Source organism: Octopus bimaculoides, chromosome 5 (assembly GCF_001194135.2).
Source record: "Octopus bimaculoides isolate UCB-OBI-ISO-001 chromosome 5, ASM119413v2, whole genome shotgun sequence".
In the NCBI taxonomy this organism is placed as follows: domain Eukaryota; kingdom Metazoa; phylum Mollusca; class Cephalopoda; order Octopoda; family Octopodidae; genus Octopus; species Octopus bimaculoides.
This window is the reverse complement of record NC_068985.1, coordinates 20,507,462-20,529,997: the sequence shown is the minus strand read 5'-3', so window position 1 is coordinate 20,529,997 and position 22,536 is coordinate 20,507,462. Positions and strand designations below refer to the sequence as shown.

The following is a 22,536-nucleotide window of genomic DNA, read 5'->3' as shown; positions in this document are numbered from 1 at the left end:
ACACACACACACACACACACACACACACACACACACACACACATGCACATACACACATGTATGTATGTAATGCTATAATAAAAACTACAAGTCTCGTTAAATACAGCTACCCAGGAGTTCTGAGTCAAAAGAATTTATTTCATCATTTTCAAAGTTGAGAACAAGATTGTTACCCTGGGTAGCTGCAGTTGACAAGATTTGTGGTTTTTATTACATTATCCTTACTCTCTTAGCTGATTGAGTGCTTTTCTACAAGTTGGAAACTTACCATGTAATATGATCACTATAAACAAATCATACTGGTCTATACCATCCAATGTAAATAATGTAAATAATATAAACAAATCATTTGAGCAGATTGCTCAGCAAAAGCTGAACAGTCATATGTCGTCTTTGACAGGAGTGTCCATCATATAATATGTTCATATATGCACACACACACACACACACACACTGCCATGTCACTTTTTAACTGTCAGGAGACCGCATCCTTCAAAGACCCCATGCTACCTGAATTTCATTAACACTACTCCTAACGTGCTCATGATTCTTATTCGTTATGACTCATCTAATGTTCACACATCTTTATTCTTATGTCTTATTCTGTATACTGTGAACATACTCCTAGCCTTCATTGCTGTCTTTCTTCACTTGACTTATATGTCTGCTCTCTGCCCCTCTTTTAAACCTTTCTGGAAAGTTGTATTGCATTGAGCATTATACATATAAAAAGTTCATGATATTCTATCATCATCATCATCATCATCATCATCGTTTAACGTCCACTTTCCATGCTAGCATGGGTTGGGCGATTTGACTGAGGACTGGTGCAACCGGATGGCTACACCAGGCTCCAATCTAATTTGGCAGAGTTTCTACAGCTGGATGCCCTTCCTAACTCCAACCACTCAGAAAGTGTAGTGGGTGCTTTTACGTGTCATATATGTAAATATATAAATTAAAAACGTAAAAATAAAAACAGAACACAAAGGATTCCGCGGTACACGTGTTTCAAGCTTTATAGTCGTTCCATCATTATATTGGTATATAATTGATAGACAGGATGGTATAAAGCTATCTTCAGCCACAAATATATTCTTTCCCAAGTATTATATCACAAAGAAGAAGTCACCAAGAAAAAAGTAAAAGAGAGAGAAACATGGGAGATAAAAAGTGGGAGTCCACTTGGTATTGTCCATTGTAATATCCATTGTAATATCTTTATCCTTTAAGTTGATATGTAAGTATATATATAGTCTACAAGTTGAGAATGTCTTTGTACTAATACTTCTAGCTGGAGGAATTTCAACCATGTTTCGTGGTCTGCTACCACAACAGCTCCTTTATAGGATCCAGTTAGTTCAAGACATCATCAGGAGGAACCACGTCCGGTTTCGGCCCCTACTCCTCTACCGTTTTGACGTGGCGGGGCCACCCCCTTTCGGAGGTGTCTTCAGCTCTGGTGTTGGGTGCATGTCTTCTTTCACTGTTTGTGACTGTTCTAATTCAACTGTGGAATGTCCCTCGCTATGGTTTGAAGAAATTACACAGAGATCACTATATAGAAGCTGTGATACTACAATAAATGTAAGTATATCAATTTTAACTTTTCCTTTCTGATACAGACAAATTTCTGAAGTTTTCTGTGTTGCATTACGACTCTGAAAAGAACCTGAAATAACTGATGTCACCAAATATATTTAGAAGTCATTTCCAACAATTTTAACTGAAACTTTAAATTGTGCAAAAATCGAAATTGTACAATTAAACCTTGGGAGAGGCATTATGCCGGTAATAAACACACGCACTGGTTCAGTCCTTTATTAATTTATATAGTTTTTTGTTAAATTATTTCATTGCACACTTGCAATCTCTTCAGTAACTTGTCTCTCCACTTCCATTGACATTCAAAATAAATGGAAGTGGAGAGACAAGTTACTGAAGAGATTGCAAGAGTGCAATGAAATAATTTAACAAAAAAACTATATAAATTAATAAAGGACTGAACCAGTGCGTGTGTTTATTACCGGCATAATGCCTCTCCCAAGGTTTAATTGTATTTCTTTCAACACACGTATCCACATCAAGAATCTTGCACACGAAATACACATACAAAAAATCGAAATTGTATTTTTGCTGTAATTTAATTTTCAGACATACATTGAATATTTTGTAATGTTTTGAGGGCAAATTTGACATTGACAAGTACGCACACCAAAATAAGAATAAAGTATGGAATTTTATTGATTTCTTTCTTTTGTATGTTTGGCAGTTCTTAGTGCTGAATGTTTCATTAGTTACAAGGAGTTGTAGATAGAATGAATTAATAGTTTATATACATAATGAGATGTTAATTTTAAAGTTTACAGTGTAATAGATTTGCATTTTTCTTATACTTTTTGTGAAACCAGTAAGCTAAATTGTTTGTTGTATTTTTGGGGTCTGGTATGTTTGAGTAAACTTATGAATCCAAGGCTTTCCATCCATGACTATCTTGCCTTTTCATATGTCAAGGAATCCATTTTTCAATGTATCCTTCCTTTGCTGAATATGTACGGTATTGTTGCCAGTGTTTCCTACAACAAACTTTCTACCATCCCTAAAATAGAGTCATAGACTTTTAGACAGGGTGGTCACTATAGAGATGAATAATCATGACAAGATTGGTTGAGTCACACGAAATTAACTGTTGCTAGTTATCAATTACATAATACAGTTTTTGAGGTGGTGAAGCATGATCTTTGAATGTTAGGTTGCACAGAGGTGATAAGTGATCAAGACCTTTGGTGATCTGCTGTGCTTGAGAAGACACATCAAGCCAAGTGAAATCATAGTCATGGCAAGCACTGGTGACACATAAAAAGGCACCCACAAAACTCTTGGAGTGATTGGTGTTAGGAAGGGCATTCAGTTGAAGAAACCAAGCAAAATCAGACTGGAATCTAGTACAGCTCTCTGACTTACCACTTCCAGTTAAACCATCTAATTCTTGCCAACATGGAAAACAGATGCCAAATGATGATGATGATGATGATGATATATGTGATTGTATTTCCCTGACTGTATTGGAACACTAAAACGCATTTGTTTAATTTCTTAATTGTGGCATTTTTCACTTTTAAACATTATTATTTTTCTACTGTTCAATGCAGTGAGCTGGCTGAATCCCACCCCTAGAAATGCTGGCCTTGCACAAAATCTGAAATAATTATTTTCCTACTAATGAAGTTGAAGAAAAGCACCAAGATACATTCAGGACTTGTATTATATATTAACTTTTTAGCATTCAGATTACTCTGTCACATGTAATGCTTATTTAATTATATTATTTGAATTAGTAGAGATTATTTGCCAACATAATGTGGCAGTCCCAGTTGGAATCAATGTTACTGTTATTTAGCCCCAGGAAACATCGTCTCCAGCTGGCTATGTGACACACAATCTGTGTACTTTAGAGTATTGTTACTGAATGTCTCTCGTTGAGAGATTTCGAAATAATAATTTTTCTATTTATTAGATCAGTGACTGTGTGTCACTTTGAAAATTGTATATATTTTCGAATGGGAATTTCCTGTGCTGAAGAAAGGAAATTACCCAGAAACCACTGTTCATAGATATTGTTCTGTGCTAAGTTGGGGTGCTAAACACCCCTGTTTGAAAATATAAGGACACAGATTGTGTGTTATATAGCCACAGTATGTTGGCCAATAATGTTTACTTGAAAGTATTGTTACTGAATGCCTCTCGTTGAGAGATTTAGAAATAACAATTTTTATACATATTTTGAATTAATCATGCATGATTTCATAACATCAAGATTTTAACAAAGTGACTTTATCTTTAGAATGACATTGTACAATAGGTTTAAAAAGCAGGATCTAGCTGGTTTGTTTGAAAATAAAACAGGTAGAATATTTGGGTCAGATATAGTTAGTTTAAATACAAAAGGGTTAAAATATATTTTGATTATACAAAGAAATAAAAGTGGTTCTTCAAAATGATGGTAAAGGCAGAAAATATTATTTCTTACTTTGTATAAAATAAGTATTACATACACTACTATGTATGTATATGTAAAATTATATGATTCTATAATGTCATTATCTGATATCACGATTTTGAATGAGTGTGTCTGTTTGAAATGTTTAATTTCTTAGATATCAACCTGGAGGCTGTTTAGATAATAAGATATTTGGAAGAAATCAATCCAATGTAATAACATCTGAAGAAATTTTCCTACATGACCTTTGTAAATATCCAATTTCTATTGATATTGGCATGACAAACTTGACCATTGTTAACTTTAACTTTTCAGTAAACAAATTTTGACATGATTATTTCTGTGAAGAATATCATGTAAAATAAAAGGAAAAAAAAAAAAAAAGAAAAAAATGCAATATTTCTCTGAAAAATAAATGCATCATTCAAGAAGGAGAAAATATATAATAGCATTCAAAGTGAATAGATTTGACATATTGCATTTTTTTCTCTTCTTTTCTAATTTGTCTATATGAAAGTTTGAGTCTTGAGTCTTTTAGTAAATTTTATACAGAAAATAAAATTTTTATGCAGACATATTTTCATGCATCAGCACATATACATACATACACACACGTGTGTGCACACACATGCATGCACACACACACACACACACACACACACACACACACACACACACACACAGAAACATACACCAGATCACATATACATACATAAACATATGTCGCAGGTATGGCAATATGTTTAAGAAGTTCACAGAGCTATCATGTTGTTCTAGGTTCAATCCTACAGCAAAGTGCTTTGGGCAAGTGTTTTTTACTATAACTGTGGATTGACAAAAGTCTTGTTAGTAAATGAAATCTCTTAGACAGAAAACTGTGTGGATGCCTATCAGATTTATACATATGTGTATCTGTGTGTGTCTGTGTGTATCTGTGCACTTATATGTATATTGGCAGAGTATGTATATTGGCCAAGTCAGTCTTACTTCTTTATAATTCTGATTATGTCCCCTTACACCTAGGTAAACTCATCCTTTTCTATTTCCTAGTTCAACAAAAAAAAAAAAACACAGACAAATTACTGGGGTTTGACACCCCACCATGACTATTGGCCAATCACTGCAACTTGTAAAATAATTTTAAAAAACATATTTAAAAAATACATATAGAAGCTTTGGATATAGATACATAGTATTAAACATTAAAAAGATGATATAAAAATAATGTTTAGCTTTCAAAATTATTTCAAATATACAAATAAATAAATCAAAAAATATTTTTTGGGCTTTTTGTATTCAGTATTGGTTTAATGTTAAAATAAAGCTGAAATAGAAAAAAAAAAAAAAGACCTGTATTTGCTTGCGTTTCAGTTGCACTATTTCATATTTAGGTTCAACTGAAAAAACTGGGATGTAACTTATACAAGGAGCAAGCTAAAAACTATGAAGGGGAAACAAATTAGTTACAAGATTTAACACTAAATTAGGGTCTTATATGCGAGTGTGACCTACACATCAGTAAATATGGTATATTTATTATATAATCAGTTCAGTGATGTTTCTGTAAAACGAACACTTCAATGAAAATTGGTTTTACAATAATGTCTAGTAGAAAAACAAGACAAGCTGGCAGAAACGTTAGCACGCCGGGCGAAATGCTTAGCGGCATTTTGTCTGCCGTTACGTTCTGAGTTCAAATTCCGCCGAGGTCGACTTTGCCTTTCATCCTTTCGGGGTCGGTAAATTAAGTACCAGTTGTGCACTGGGGTCGACTTAATCGCTTTGTCTGTCCTTGTTTGTCCCCTCTATGTTTAGCCCCTTGTGGGCAATAAAGAAATAAGAAATAAGTAAGCAGATAAACTGCATTGAAATAATTTAAATAGGAAAAAAAAAGAAGAATTTTTAATATTCTTTGGAACCAATAATGTATAATAATAAAATGATAAGACAATAAGTGGGTTATTAATGAAGATATTAATCAAAGATTATAAAGAAAATGTCAAAATATTAACTGTAAAAATATGCATAACATTTAGAAAATGAATGCCTCTGTTAACATATATGTATATGCATCTATGTATTATATATATATATATATATATATTATATAAAATGACAAAGCAACAATAGACAGGTTATTAAGGATGATATTAATCAAACATCAAGAGGAAAATATCAACATATCACCCATAGAAATATGAATAAAATTTTTTTTAATGAATGCTTGTTACCTTTGACACATATTGACTAGAGTCTGTGTTACATCCTGATTCTGTTTGATATATGATGTCAATTCGGAAGCTTCTTTCTGAACAGCTTGGCGTCTACTTCTAATAGTACTTTCTGTGTGTCTATCAATGATGAGTTGATCTCGAACTGATTCCTGTCGGTAAATACAAAAGAGATAACAGAATGGGAAAACTTTCAATTTTATGTAAGTACTTTCTTCAAGAAAAGTACTTACACATGTACTTAAAAAAAAAATTACATCCATAGTTTCTATTGTGGTGCAAAACTTCAATCCATAAATATTAACCAAAGAATATGTGTGTGTGCACATTTGTGTGTGTGTGTGTGTGTGAGTATTAAGAAAAGAAGAGAATATGGGAAGGAGAAGTTTTATGAAATGTATTAGTTTAATGCTTGAAGTAAGAAGAGAAAAAGTCTTGACGTTTCAGACACTAATCCTTCATCAGAAGAAAGATAGTAATAGAAAAAAAAAAAGGAGAGAAAAATATATTTATTAGATCAGTAACTGTGTTACTTTGTAAATTATATATATTTTCAAGCAGGGATTTAGCAGTGCCATCTCCAGTCCAAAAAAGGGGAATGAGATGTAGACCATGGAAAGAACTTTCTCATACTTTGCAACAGCATTTCATTTGCAGAAGAAAAGCAAGTCTTTGATAGATTTGGCTCTGCAGAAAGTATAAGATTGTCAAGGTGATGAAAGAGTTAAACTTTGTCCATCACCTTTTAGATGTTGGAAGTGCAAGTTATAGGCTGTTAGTTTGTTGTTACAGAAATATTGCACTTTTGGGGGTCATGAAAGCATTTTAGTGTGTTTCCAAGTTTTGCATTGACCACTGAAGAAATAGTGGAAATGAAGTCTGATAAAGATAGAAAATAGCTCTGGAACAGATTACTTGTGAGTGATGAACAAGATATTATCATAAACTGGTTAACTTGTTGAATTGGAGGGGTCAGAAGTGCTTTTGTTTATGATGACTGTGTTCATGGGGGGGGGGGATATGTGCATGTAGAAAAACAACTTGGGAGCAGTTTTGTTGAATCTGCTCAGTACAGAGTTGGAGGTGAAGTAAGCAGCAAATACAGAAATTTTGCAATGGAAGTATGGGAGTACCATTTTTAGATCAGTGGTGGATAGAAGAGATGAAACAATCCAAACCTAGAAGAAAATCATTGAATGGTTAAAAAGAACATTTTACTTTAATAAAATTACAGCTAATGAATATAATTATGATAGCTATTAGTTTTCACTGCACAGGTATGCTACTATTATTAATATAACTCGAAGGCACAATACCATTTTTACTGGAATATTTCATCTTAATAATATCAATTTTTCAATAAATAAAAACAAAAACTTCTCATGTAACTAAGACTAAAGACATTTGAGCAAGCTTCTACATGGTCATTTGGTTTTGTAGAAATAGAAACCAAATCTCTTTCATATAACACCTTACCATCCTAAAATGGTAGTAACACTAGTTAATGCAGTGTTCAAGATTTGCTATCACTTAAAAAAATATGGTATGATATGATTACATCTGGAATATCTTTGATAACAGGTTTTCTCAATCAGATCTTACCCAGGGTGAAAGAACATTAACAATAATAATAACTTCAATGCATATAAAATGATAATCTTACGAGCTCCATTAACTCAGCATTAATATCTGCAGGATAATTGAACTGATATGGCTGTTGTTGAAGGCTAAGAACATCTTGGCTCATGGAACGGATAAAATACGAAACATCTAATTGGGGGTTGACTTGGTGACAGACTTTTAGTAAATCATCAAATCTTCGATGTCGCTCAGTTGCCTGAAAGAAATGCAAAACAAGTTGAACTTTTGTGTCATTAAATGCATTTATCAATACAAAAGATTTTATTGGAAACCTGAAATTGGAATTTAAATAACTTGGAAGGCCTTGTTCGAAACAGAACTAATAAAAGAGAATTTACAGGATAAATCTTATAGAGTGAGAAATAAAAGTTTCAATAAATCAGTTCTTCAATTTTGCTTCAATCAATGTCTGATTTATTGTTAATAATATTACAATGATCTGTACAATTGACCTCATGTTTAAAGTAGCCGTACTAATGACATTTAATATCTGATACTATTGACCCAATGCATAGACTCTATGTATATATTTACAATATTTATATTACGTTATGATTAGTTTAATTTTGTGTCATCATCAGCTGTCTCAGTGTTGTTTTATAGATCTGATATCAATGATCTCATAGATATGAATATTATTACTTTGAGTTTAGAAATAAAGATTTCTAGTTCAAATTTAGTCTAAGTCTATGTATACATTCAGATATCCAATGTTCAGGGATCAAACTGATATAAATGTAATGCAGGTGCACATCATCATCATCATCATCATCGTTTAACATCCAGTCTCCATACTGGTATGGGTTGGATGGTCTGACATGGAGCTGGCTAACAAAGAGTCATCTGGACTCCAACTGTCTGTTGTGGCATGATTTCTATGGCTGGATGCCTTTCCTAATGCCAACCATTTAACAGAGTGTGCTAGGTGCTTTTTACGTGGCACCATCATGGGTGCATTTATGCACCACTGGCACAGGGCTGTTAACACAGCACCAGCACAGGTGTTTTTTAAGTGGCACTGGCACCTGAAAGGATAAGCCTATATGTGTGGAAGACAGAGATTTTACTTAGCTTGACATGTCTTACCAAGTACAGCAAATCACATCTCCCAGTCCCTTGTCGTTTCCTCAGTGATGCCCAGCATCTGAAGATCCTTTCTCACCACTTCATCCCATGTCTTCCTAGGTCTACTCCTCCCACAGGTACCCTCCACAATTAAAGCTTGGCACTTCTTTATGCAGCAGTCCTCATCCATACGCATCACATGACCAAACCAGTGCAGTCTTCTCTCTTGCACACAACACCTGATGCCTCTTATACACAATTTTCTTCTTAAATCATTTACTCTCTGTCATGCATGCATTCTGACATTACCCATCCAGCAGAGGGTATCTGGCCATAGAAACCATGCCAAAAACAGATATGGCACTCAGGCAACTCTTCAGCTGGCCTGCTCCTGTCAAACTATCCAACCTATGCCAGCATGGAAAATGGATGTTAAATGATGATGATGACAACGACGACGATGATGATGGCAATCATGATCATGGTGATTACACTCACCTGGTAAAATGTGAGGTTTTGTGTGTATCTAAGATACTGATTTTTTTTTTTAAAGAAAGGCATAAATGTTAATGTTTTTCATTTCTTTCTTCCCTAAAATATAGTCGTCTTTTTACCAAGGCAGAAGAAACCTATATATCTGAAGATTTGCAAAAAGAAATGAAGTTATTAAAATCTTACTTTATTTAGAAGAACAAGAGCATGACTCTCAATGGCAGCTTTGATTGTATTACACGTGTCGATGTGAATCTCTTCAAGTTCCTGCAAAACAGAAGAAGAAAAATTAAGAACCCAAACTCACTAATATCTATGTCATAACATTTCCCATTTGACTCTGTTGGGTTGTATTCCTGGTATACCAAGTATTTCAAATTTGACATTCAGCTAAACTGTCTATATACCAGAAATCTTTTTACTTGTTTCAGTGATTAGACTGTGGCCATGCAAGGACACCATTTTGAAGAATTTTAATGGGACAAATCAACCCTAGTATTTAATTCATTTCCAAAGCCTGGTACTTATTCTATCGGTCATGTTTGCTAAACCATCAAGTTACAGGGATGTGGGGACTGAACCTAGAACAATGTAGCGGGGAAGAAAATTTCTTACCACACAGCTAGGGAAAACTCTGTTAAAACAAGATCAAACAGAAAGCAAAATGGTCAATTAGAATAAAGATTTGTTGTCATTGCAGTATTACATTGTCTACAAGTGTCTACTTAGAGATAAGGTGTTCTTAAGAAATATTTTCCTCTATCTTTCTTTTTTGTTTTAGCTTGGTTTTAAACTATGAAGCAAAGCTCCCTACAGCCAAGCATGACTGGAGAGGAAAGGCAAAGGAGTAGGATATTCAAAACTGCAGAAATATTGCAGGAATTAGAATACTGTGATGAAGATGAATTGGAATTCAGTCAAATGTATCCTGAAGATGATTTAGATTTAAGTTGATGAGCTGAGCTTTGTTCTTTTTTCATTATTCTTTTATTTGTTTCAGTCATTTGACTGTGGCCATGCTGGAGCACTGCCTTTAGTCAAACAAATCAACCCAAGGACTTATTCTTTGTAAGCCTAGTACATATTCTATTGGTGTCTTTTGCTGAACTGCTAGGTTACAGGGATGTAAGCATACCAGCATCAGTTGTCAAGCGATGGTTGTGGGACAAACACAGACATACACACAAATTTACACACACACACACACACACACACACACACACACACACACACACACACACATATATACAATGGGCTTTTTTCAGTTTCCATCGACCAAATCTACTTACAAGACTTTGGTCAGTCTGAGGCTATAGAAGAAGACACCTGCCCAAGGTGCCATGCAGTGGGACTGAACCCGGAGCCATGTGGTTGGTAAGCAAGGTACTCACCACACAGCCACTCTTGCACCTGAAAGTTTTGAAGTTGAAAATAAAACAGGGACTGTTATATTTTGTAGGTATGTCTTGGGCCTCATGGAGGCAAGGTGGCTGAGTTTCTTTTGAGTGTTGGGCCTCATGGAGGCAATGACCAATACCTTTGGCATTATGTCGTGCTTGAGAAGAAGACCCATCAAGCCAAGTAAAATCACAGTCGTGGAAGATACTGGTGTCACACAAATGGCACTCATGCTGGTGGCACGTAAAAGCACCCATTACACTCTCAGAGTGGTTGGCGTTAGGGAGGGCATCCAGCCATAGAAAACCATGCCAGGTATTAAATGATGATGATGATGATGATGTTGTATGCGAGAGACACTTTGGCTTAGCCATTTTTGGCATCACTGATTCAATGCTAACTTATTTGACATCAGGTGTTTTAATGTTTATCTTGTTTTAACAATTCTTGCTTCCTCTAATGTAGCAAGCTGACAGAATTGGAATCATGCTCAGCAAAATGCTTAGCAGCATTTCATCCAACTTTCATTCTGGGTTCAAATCCTGCCAAGGATGACTTTGACTTTCATCTTTTCATGGTCAATAAAATAAGTACCAGTTACATACTGCGGTCAATGTAATTGAATTAGCCCTTCCCTGAAACTTTTGGCTTTGTGCCAAAATTTGAAATTAATATCTTCTCACTACCTCTCTCTCTTTCTCTCTCTACTTCTCTCTGTCCCTCAGCCTCTCTGCCTCTTACTCTGCCTCTCATTCTACCTCTCACTCTGCCTCTCACTCTGCCTTTCACTCTGCCTCTCTCTCTCTCTCTACCTTTCTCTCTCTCTCTCTCTCTCTCTCTATCTCTCTCTCTCTCTCTCTCTCTCTCTCTCTCTCTCTCTCTATGTCTGTATGTGTTTGAGAAAAGGGAATGTTTATCTCAATTGTGTTTAAATTAATAAACTGTAATGTCTCTCTCTCTCTCTCTCCCTCGCTTTGTATGTGTATATTTCAGTGAGTGTGTGTGTGTGTGTGTGTGTGTATTCAGCACCAAAAATTTATGTCACCAAAACAGGCAGAATGTCCAGTGAGCAGTGCTAAACTTGCTCATTCTGGTATTTGCAAACCAAAGGAGAAAACGAGATATCTTAAAAATAACAACAAAGAAAAAAAAAGGGGGGGGGGAGAATGATACACCAAAGTGCAACACTGGAATTAGACTGAAGACTTGTCAATTTTAAGCAAAAACCAATGGTCCCATGTTTCTGTCAAGTTGTTTTAAATAAATCTCTATCTTTTGGTAGAATTTGCATTTCAGAAAATATTGAATGTGGATGTCAGGTTCAGATGTGGGTTATGTCCCTTCGAGTTACAACTTGCATTATTCATTTTACCCCTTTCTCCTCCTTATCTATATTTTCCATACAAAATGAATAATTGTGGCTTCCTAGCTGCAGTCAATAAAGTTTACAGAGGTGAAAATTTATTCTAAAACAAAATTGCTCTATGTTTAGGAAATTCAGAATCTGAAAATAAAACCTCACCAGTACTGGTATCATAATAAATGTAGTGTGGTAAGAAGTTTGCTTCCTGACTGCATGGCTCTGGGTTCAGTCCCACTGTGTGGCACCTTGAGCAAGTGTCTTCTACTACAGCCTCAGGCCAATCAAAGCCTTGTCAGTGGAGTTTGTAGATGGAAACTAAAATAAGAAGCTCATCATATGTGTGTGTGTGTGTGTGTGTGTGTGTGTGTGTCTTTGTGTTTGTCCTCTGACACTGCTGGACAACTGGTGTCGGTGTGTTTACGTCCCCGTAACTTAGCAGTTCTGCAAAGAGACTGATATAATGAATACCAGGCTTAAGAAAAAAAATAATAATAAGTACTGTTGTCAATTCATTCGACTTAAATTATTCAAGGCAGTGCTCCAGTATGGCCATACCCAAATGAGTGAAACAAGTTAAAAGTAAAGAATAAAAGGTAGAAGACAAGAGAATGCAAGTATGATCAGAATGAAGTGAATGAGCATAGCTGTTTGGATGCTGTTTGGATGCTGGTGATTTAACATAGGTGACTGGATACTGGGCCTGAATTTGGTGCTGGAGGTAAACACTCATGCACACATACACACATATGCATACACACATAGACACAGGCATGCATATACATACACACATGCATGCACAGTAATATACATATACAGACAAAGAGAGGGATGTAGAGAAAGATGGAAAGAAAGAAAGAGAGAGAGAGAGAGAGAGAGAGAGAAAGAGAGGGGCAGAAAATGAGAAAAACTTCAAAATGTCTGATGTTAAATAAGTCAACTACTAATCTAATTTTCAACAGTTACTAAAATTGTTAGAAAATTTTGAAAAAGATTATACAACTCTTTATTCGTCACACTAATGAATATCATAGAAATGTCTATGTTTGCTGGAGTGTTCAGCCAAAGTTTGACATAGTGTTTCCACAGTTCTGTATTCCTCCAGTTGCTAATTGATTAATTGTGAAATGAAAGACAAAAGTTCATTTGTCATCTAGACAAACTGTGGCAAGCAGAGTTATCTGCCTTGAATTCGAACACAACACAGTGTTCTAAGATTTCAGCTCAATGCTATGCAATCTACTGAATGGATGGGCATGTTTGGATAAGTGTGATATATATTCGAAATATAATCACCTGCACTCTCTACTCTGTCACTCACTTCATACCAGGTGGTATCAAAAAGTTCCCAGACTAGTTCTGTAGTGCACCAACAGGTGGCAGCACACAGCTGCATGAGCAGTGAGAGCTAGCAGTGGTCTTCATGAGGCAATGTGTCAAATGACATTGCTGTGTTTTCTTTGTAAGTTGTGAAATTTGTGATTTTGTGATCCTGTGTATGCTGTATAGTCAACAATTTTATCATGGTCAAGAACAAAAACCTAGCGTGAAATTTTGTGTTAAACTTGGGAAGTCTGCTACAAAGACATTGAGCATGCTTCTGCAAGATTATGGCAATGAGGTAATGAGTTGTATGCAACGTTTCAAGTGGCATGGGCTCTTCACAGATGGAAGAATGTCCCTGGAGGACGATGAGCGATCTGGAAGACCTGCTACAATTGTCATCCCTGGGAATGTGGTATTGTGCACTGATAGTTCATCCTCCATAGCCAGACCATCAACTGAGGGTTCTCCTGTGATGTTTTGAAGTGTTTGAGGAAGGATATTCATCGAAAACGACTGGATCTGTGGAGCGCAAAGAATTAGATTTTTCACCAAGGTCTCCTCACTTGTGAGCTTCTCATCAAAAACGTAGTATCACTTCCACACGCACCCTATTCACCAGATTTGAGACCTGCAGACTTCCATCTCTTTCCCCAAGATGATAATGCAGCAGAGAGGTCCCCGTTTTAACACTGTTGTTGAGATCAAGAGCAAATTGCAGAAGGTCCTCGACTCACTTACAGAAAACAACTTCCTGGCCAGATTCCAAAAGTGCCAGGAATGCTGGGACCAGAGTATTGCTGCACAAGATAACTATTTTGAAGGAGATGATGTTAAAACTCAGGTAAATAAGTTTTTTTTTTTTTTATTAAACATAACTAGTCCAAGAACTTTTTGATATCACCTCTTACCTTAAGGGTCCACCTTGGCATCTCTTCACAACTATTTTATCTCATTCCACATCCATCCCAGTCATTCCCCACTCTTTTCTATAATGCAAATAGCCATGTAGCATCTCAATAGCAAGAAACCTGTTTTGATTGGGACTTTTCTCTCATACTTTGACCTCCCATCTTCTAGTATAAAGTTGCATCCCCTCCACTCAACTGTAGCCCCTCTCAATCGAAGGGAATCTTAGTCTTGCATGCTGTATGACAACCTTACTAGTGTTGGTGCCACAGGAAAAAAAAACGCATTCAGTGCATGTTGTAAAGTGGGTGACATTAGAAAGGACATCTAGCTGCAGAAAACATGACAAAGCAAACACTGGAGTATAATATCATTGTTCAACCCATCAGATCTTGTGAAATTATCCAACCCAGCATGGAACATGGACGCTAAATGATGATGAGGAGGATGATGATCAGACTACTTTTTAGGAAGTCTGATTTATAAAATTTGATTACATTGTTCTAATAAAGTCTGAACATGTTTACAACAATGCCTTCCAGCATTGATGTGTTTGAATCTTTTTAATTGGATTTCTTTATTATAATGGTGAACTACATCGCTTGAATGTTGAATGAATGTAAAGTTTATATATCATTGACCAATCTAACAATATTTCCCAAATTAAGATGAACAGTCTTTGTCAATATACTGTTGTGTAACCACTATAGAATGTACACACACAAAACATACAGATAAACATACATTCATAGATACACAAACATACACACACACACACACACACACACACATACTTTCTACTACTCTGTGTCATTTGCCTCAGGATTCTTGACTAAGAAGACACACAACTGTAGTTTATGAAATTATGATATTATGGCTAATATTAGGGACACAGAGCATTGGAAAAATGCTTTATGATATTTCTTCTGGCTCCTTACATTCTGAGTTCAAATTCTATCAAGATCAACTTTGCTTTTCATCCTTTCAGGGTCAATAAAACAAAGTATGAATCCAGTACTAAAGTCGTTGGTATCAACTACATACCAATCCTAAAATTTCAAGCCTTGTGCCAATATTAGTAAAAAAAAAAAAAATCAAGAGTAGCAGCAATCCCTGAGTGTGTGTTACAAGACTCTTTGTTAAGGAATAAAAACCAATTCAAGTTGAATAGAAAAGTAAAATTAAAATAGGCTAATCGATAGAAGAGAGAGTTGGTTGGAAATAATGATGCTTTTGTTGGAAATAATGTTTGTTGGAAATAATGATGCTTTTGAATCCTTTGGCCAAACTATTAAGATCGTATGTTTATTGACAAAGGCAAGCCAGGGATTGATTAGGTTTAATTGTGGGAATCAATAGTCATTGTGATAATTTGAGAGAACAATATGGATGGAACGAAGGGAAGAAGACAATCTGAAAGTAGGGAAAGACAACTGCACTAAGATAATTGAATACTAAAATAGAATCCTACAGTTATGACCAAAATCTTATAGTTACTCTGTAATATCTTGTCATGAGTACCATGAATGCATCATTCAGCAAGGTGTTTACTTAATTTGCCTAATTCGTATTACTTAGTTAAAAATAAGTAATAAAAGCGAATGATTTCTGCCACCATTTTGTATACAGAGATTGAAAATCATGATCTCTCTTGTCTTTCTTGTTTCATACATTGAACAATATCAGTGAACTACAGAGTGTTTCCATATAATCACAACTGGGACATATGATATCTGCAGCTTTAAAATGGATCTGAAGTGTAGGTCAAGCACTAAGTAACCCATTCTATGAATAACCTAGGTTAAATTCTTATTTTCTTTGTCCATCATTCTTTTCTAAACAATACCATATTAATAACTGTGATAAAAGACAAGTATTAGTTATCTATGTTCAAACTTGTCTGACCAGTTTGAAATCTTTCTTAATAATAATGGCAAAGGGCAGCAGAAACGCTTGCCAGAAATTGTCCTTTATATTTTCCAAAGAGAAAATTAAGAATTCTCCAGTGGCAGTTGCTAGCAACAATGACCAAGTCAAAACATAAAGGTAAAACAATTAGTACATAATATTGAATTGTTTTCTTATTTTTAGGTCAAGTTAAACAAATAATTAAGCAACTATGTTCTGTTTAACGACCATTTCCATAATGTAATCATCAATAGATATATATATGTCTGACAGCTAATATATTGAAAATGTGTGAGTGAAAGAGAAAATATTAGTTTATGCATTTATTGTCACATGAAAACAATCAAACTTGTATATCAATAATGAAGTACCAAACAGCTGGGCACTGAATATCTTCATTGTATTATTTTGTCTTAATATCTGTTTTAGATTATCTTTCATTGTTAAATGATTCAGCTTGAGTTCAATACAAAGCATTGATAATTTTTCATCAATAAATATGTCACAAAAGATTTCATCTGTTATTGTGTCAGAAAACAAGAATCTGGTTTGTTTGAGTTAATTGCTAATTTTATTAAGGCTGTTATTCTTTAAAGCAAAAAGAGAAATCAAGTAATAAATATGTATTTCTTGTGATTCTTAAATATTCTAAATATATAAAATAAACTGTAGTTGAAAGGCTTTTCCAAAACGTAATGTTTTTAATACTTTTATATTATTTTCTTTTACTCAATTCATTTATTCAATATGCATTAAACAAGTTCTTAGAAGCTTCATCGTTTTTATGATCTTCTGCTCTGTTGTATTACTTGTTTTCTCTTCTTTTTTTTTCTGTATGTTGACAAGCTGCCAGAATCATCTTCTGGTCAAAATGCTTTGCTGCATTTTTACTGGCTTTACATTCTGAGTTCAAATTCTGCCAAGGTCAACTTTGCCTTTCATCCTTTTGGGGCATTGATAAAATAAGTACCAATTGAGCACTGGGGTCAATGTAATCGACTTGCCCTTTCCTCCAAAATTTTGGGCCCTGTGCCTATAGTAGAAAAGGTTGCTATTTTATTGTCTTCTGAAATTCAATTTTTACTTATTGTTACATTTTTTAATCTGTTGGTCAGGAGTGAAAGCAGTACCCATGACCCTTTGTAGGGCATCTCAGACTGGTGAGAGAGAAGGAAGGAGATATCCTCAAACAGGGATCCTGGCCTGAATACTGGTAACAGAGTGGACTCTACTGAGGGTAATCATGTTGTCAGGTGGTTGTGTTAAACTAGGAATCAGATTATGTCTACAACCAAAGTAAGTTACTGCAGGATTTGAACCCAAAATGCGACAAGTGAAAACAAACATTACAAGGCATCAAGTTTGTCATTTCTACAGCTCTGTCAAGCTACCTGGATTGATACTTTTTTTTATTCCACCCCACCCCACACTACACTACCAAAAATAAAAACGGAAAACAAAGATGACATTGGCTGGATTTCAACCGAGAATGCTGTCATAACAAATACCACAAGGCATTCTATCCAATGCTCAAACAACTATACTTGATTCACCACCTTACAAGACAGAGTGTCTCAGTGGAAGAACTCAAAATACAGCTCTGTCACCTCTCCTTACACTATTTAAATTTATGCTGTTTAATTAATTGGACCTTTTTGCTGACAAAAATCATCAGCAATTTCCTCAGACTAGCTTTCTTTCTTTTCTTTTAAGAAACTATTTAGTTCTGTATAACAGTTCTTCAGAATTATATAAAGTTTCAGTATAACTTTATGCATTTATTAAATGCAATTAGTACATAATTAGGAAACTAACATTATTTATTCTCATTTCAAATAGATTGAATATACTATATATACTTAGAGAAAATTACTCATGTTCTTATTGTAAAGGCAATTCACCTTGGGGAAAATGATCTAATAAATAATGCAGAGATGATTGTAAATATTCCAAACATGATTGGACGGTGTCCTGAATGTCTTGAATGGAATTTTATTTAAATTATACACATTAATAACTGGTTTCAAAACTATGTAAAATAAATAGTTAAACATTTAATGAGTCATCTTGATCATTCAATGTTCGTTTTCCATGTTGTCAGGGGTTGGATGGTTTGACAAGAGCTGGCAAACTGGAGAGCTACACCATGCTCCAGTTATCTGTTTTGGCATGGTTTCAACAGTTGGATGCCCTTCCTAACACCAACCTCTTTACAGAGTGTACTAGCTGCTTTTCATGTGATGCCAACACGGGTGCTTTTCATGTGGTACCAGCATAGTGCTTCTTTTGTGGTTCCAACACAGGTGCTTTTTACATGACACCAGCACCCTTGGGGTCACCAAATAGCTTTCAAGACAAAAACATTTCACTTGAGAGATGTGGCCATGTACCAGGGCAGAGGTTGGCATATGATAGGGGGAACAGGGTTAGCTGTCTTACGACTGAGGAGATACTTGGCTACCCCAGTAGGACAAGGAGGAAAAGAGAGGTGGGAGAGAGTTAGAGGGAAACATAGAGACAGTCAGTGAGAGAGCAAGGGCCTACCCACTGAGAACAGTGGTAGTGGGGAGCATAAGTAGTACAGAGAAGATAGAGGCGATGTTCCATAAGAGTGTGGTGGGAGACACTTAGCAATAGCAAGTGATGGTGTGAGGAAGTGGAGGGGCCTGAAGTAGGTGGTGGGGATTTTGAGGAGATGGGTTGTGGGTAGGTTTTGTCAGACATCAGAATTATGCATGAGTGTGTGTGATGAGAAGGTAGAGTTATGGCCATACAGAACACGCCTGTATGTATGGGTGGCCATGATGTTTTTGATTTTTGATTCTATACGTATAAAACTGATTCCTATTATGCTCACTATTTATTAAGAATCATCATTATAGTCATCCCAAATATTATGTCAATTTTTGCCTCCCCTACTTCTATCATGTCCATCTGTAGACTACAATTGCTCATCCACTCTTATCACTTTTCTGTTAATTCTTTTCTGCCAATTCATCTTGACAAGTACAAACTGAGGCAAAGTGGTTCTGTTCCTTTTGAGTATTGGGACTTAGGCCTCATGCAGGCAAAGTGGCTGAGTTCCTTTCAAGCATTGGGCCACATAGAGGCAAAGTGGCTGAGTTTCTTTTGAGTGTTGAACCTCACGGAGCCAATGACTGAGACCTTTGGCATTATGTCATGCTTGAGAAGAAGACCCATCAAGCTGAGCAAAACCACAGCCATGGCAGATACCAGTGTCACGCAAATGGCACCCATGCCAGCATGGACAACGAACGTTAAATGATGATAATGATGATGATGATGATGATGATGATGATGATATATAAGAGTTATGGCAGTACTCTTGCTATATATACTTGTAAGAAAAATTTCCTTGACCTCTCGTGCTGAACAAAAGCAATGTAATAGCTGACAGTAGATGTGTGCACTCAATGCCATATTATTATGCACATAAAAAAACTCCTTTATGCACACAATTACACATATCCTATTTACAAATAAAATATCATTTCATATCAAAGATTGCCAAGTATAATTAAATAAAGTTCACCATTTTTTTCCACCCATGGTAGTATGGAAGGCACACGTTAAACTATGATGATGATGATGATTTCATAAATATAAAACACTCAATATCTATAGAAAACATTATATACACAGATAATATATACAACATATATTAGCAAATAAAATCAATCTGTATTTAGACATACAATTCATCATCTTCCTTGACATCATCAATGTCGTTGCATTGTGCAACTTTCTACGCATGAATGCATCTGATGAAGACTGCAGAAGTAGATTATTCTACCAGGAAGGTGGCATCATTCAAAGCTTAAAATGATGCAAACCAAAATGCAGTGTGACCAGCCATGCATAACAACATCTGATAGTCTGGTTGATCACATGGTATATATATATATATATATATATATATATATATATGTATGCATATATATATCATCATCATCATTTAACGTCCGTCCTCCATGCTAGCATGGGTTGGACGATTTGAATGGAGATTGGTGAAGCGGATGGCTACACCAGACTCCAATCTGATCTGGCAGATTTTCTACAGCTGGATGCCCTTCTTAACGCCAACCACTCCGAGAGTGTAGTGGGTGCTTTTTATGTGTCACCAGCACGAGGGCCAGTCCGGTGGTACTGGCAACGGCCACACTCAAATGGTCTTTTTTATGTGCGACCTGCACAGGAGTCAGTCCAATGTTTTGTTCATATGCCACCGGCACAAGTGCCAGTAAGGCGAAGCTGGAAACGATCGCGCTCAAATGGTGCTTTTTACGTGCCACTGGCACAGAAGTGAGACCACTGCTCTGGCAGTGATCCTGCTCAGATGGTGCTGTTAGCGTTCCATTGACACGGGTGCCAGTCATCAAATTTGGTTCAGTTTCGATCTCACTTGCTCCAACAGGTCGTCATATATATATATATATATATATAATATATATATGTGTGTGTGTACAGGGTGCAATGGGTAAATTATTGCTATTTTATATTTTTAATTTCATGCATGTACATTGTTTTTTTTAATTTTGTTGACTACACAGTATAGTAGGGTCAGTTGGGCACTGTCTGTGAGAAAAACAGCACCATGACACAATTCACTCTGTCACAAATTTGGAAACAACATGCTATACTGCTTGGCATTCCCTCCAGAAACTCCAATACGAACATTTCAGAGTGTTTGGGTGTCAATCTGAGGACAGTGCAGAGGATTCAGAAAGAGTTGGACAAGTTTAATGATGATTACGAAGGTATGGCAGCTCAGAAAACGCACTCTAATTGTTCTGTTCAGAAAAGAACTCCTGAATTTGATGGTGAGATCCAGGTCATGATTGACAACGATCCTTCCAATTCAATCAGGTTCATTGCCAGGGACATGAGAGTCTGAGTTTCTTATCAGGCAAGTAGTGCATGAAATATTTGGTATTCTTCATGCAAGATGAGAAAGAGCCAATTTTTATCCCAAACCATTAAAGACAAGAGGAAAGACTGTGCTACAAAGTGTTTGAACAAACTCAAGCATCCCCTCCAACTGAACATGCTTTAGTTTTTCTCAGACAAGAAAAATTTCTGCCAGGATCAGATGGTGAACATACAGAACAACTGTTGACTTACCGTGTTCCTAAAACATGTAGCAAGAGTGATAAAAATCAAACATCCAGTCAACATCATGGTGTTTGGAGTGATCACTAGTGATGGTGATGTTATGCCTTCATCCATCATCCCACATGACCTCACAATCAGCATGGAGGCCTACATCAAGTGCTTGGAGGAAGTAGTGCTGCCCAGGGTGAAGAGCGTGGCTGTTGGAAGACCCTATGTCTAGCAACAGGATTCTGCACCATGCCACACAAACAGGAGAACCCAGTCATGGCTGACAGACAATTTCTGCAACCACATCACCCCTAACATATGGCCATCTAACTTCCCAGTCTGCAACCCCCTTGATTATTATGTGTGGGATGCAATTGAACAAAAGACAAACAAAACTCCTTGTAACACCAAAGATGAACTGAAGGCAAGGATTATGGTAGCATTCACCAATTTAAACAAGGAGACTGCTCAGAAGGGTTGCAGGAGATTCCGAAGTTGTCTGGAGGCTGTGATTGAAGCCAATGGTGATTTTATTTAATAAATTTACTCTTTAGTATTTCAAGATATTTTAATGTAATTTTGGCAAATATATGTTAAAATGAGACGTCAGTGTTATTTTCATTTTTGTGTAATTTAGACAACAATTTATTCACCACATCCTGCATGTGTGTGTGTGTGTGTGTGTGTGTGTGTGTGTGTGTGTGTGTGTGTGTGTGTGCACGCAGGGGCATATGTGTATATATATATATCTGTATGTGCATGTGTGTGCATATATATATATATATAAGCATGTTGAAGGCATACAAGTATGAGTAATTACTGATATATAATTTATAAATATGGATATGTTATCTATGACGTCATTGCTAAATTAATATTTCCTCACCTACATTTTTTTTATTTAGCTTTTTTCACCACATGGTTAAAATTGAATCCACTTAGTAAGAATCTAATTTCTCTAGATTTGTACCATGAGATATACCAAAAATACTTCATATATATATATACATATGTGTGTATGTGTGTGTGTGTGTGTGTGTGTGTGTGTGTGTGTGTGTATAGTCTTTTACGTGTTTCAGCCTTTTAAC

General features: G+C 35.8%; 1 protein-coding gene across 10 annotated transcripts in view; it reads right to left on the bottom strand.

Moving 5' to 3' along the window:
- The window catches only part of LOC106875793 (uncharacterized), a 605,848-nt gene that overhangs the window by 578,916 nt on the left and 4,396 nt on the right, over window positions 1-22,536 (bottom strand). For all 10 annotated transcript variants that reach the window (XM_052968187.1, XM_052968184.1, XM_052968188.1 and 7 more), the window contains exons 2-4: window positions 9,616-9,696; window positions 7,895-8,068; window positions 6,232-6,383 (exon numbers count right to left, since the gene is read on the bottom strand). In XM_052968187.1, coding sequence (XP_052824147.1) covers window positions 6,232-6,383; window positions 7,895-8,068; window positions 9,616-9,696 — 407 coding nt within the window. The remainder of the gene's footprint in view (window positions 1-6,231; window positions 6,384-7,894; window positions 8,069-9,615; window positions 9,697-22,536) is intronic.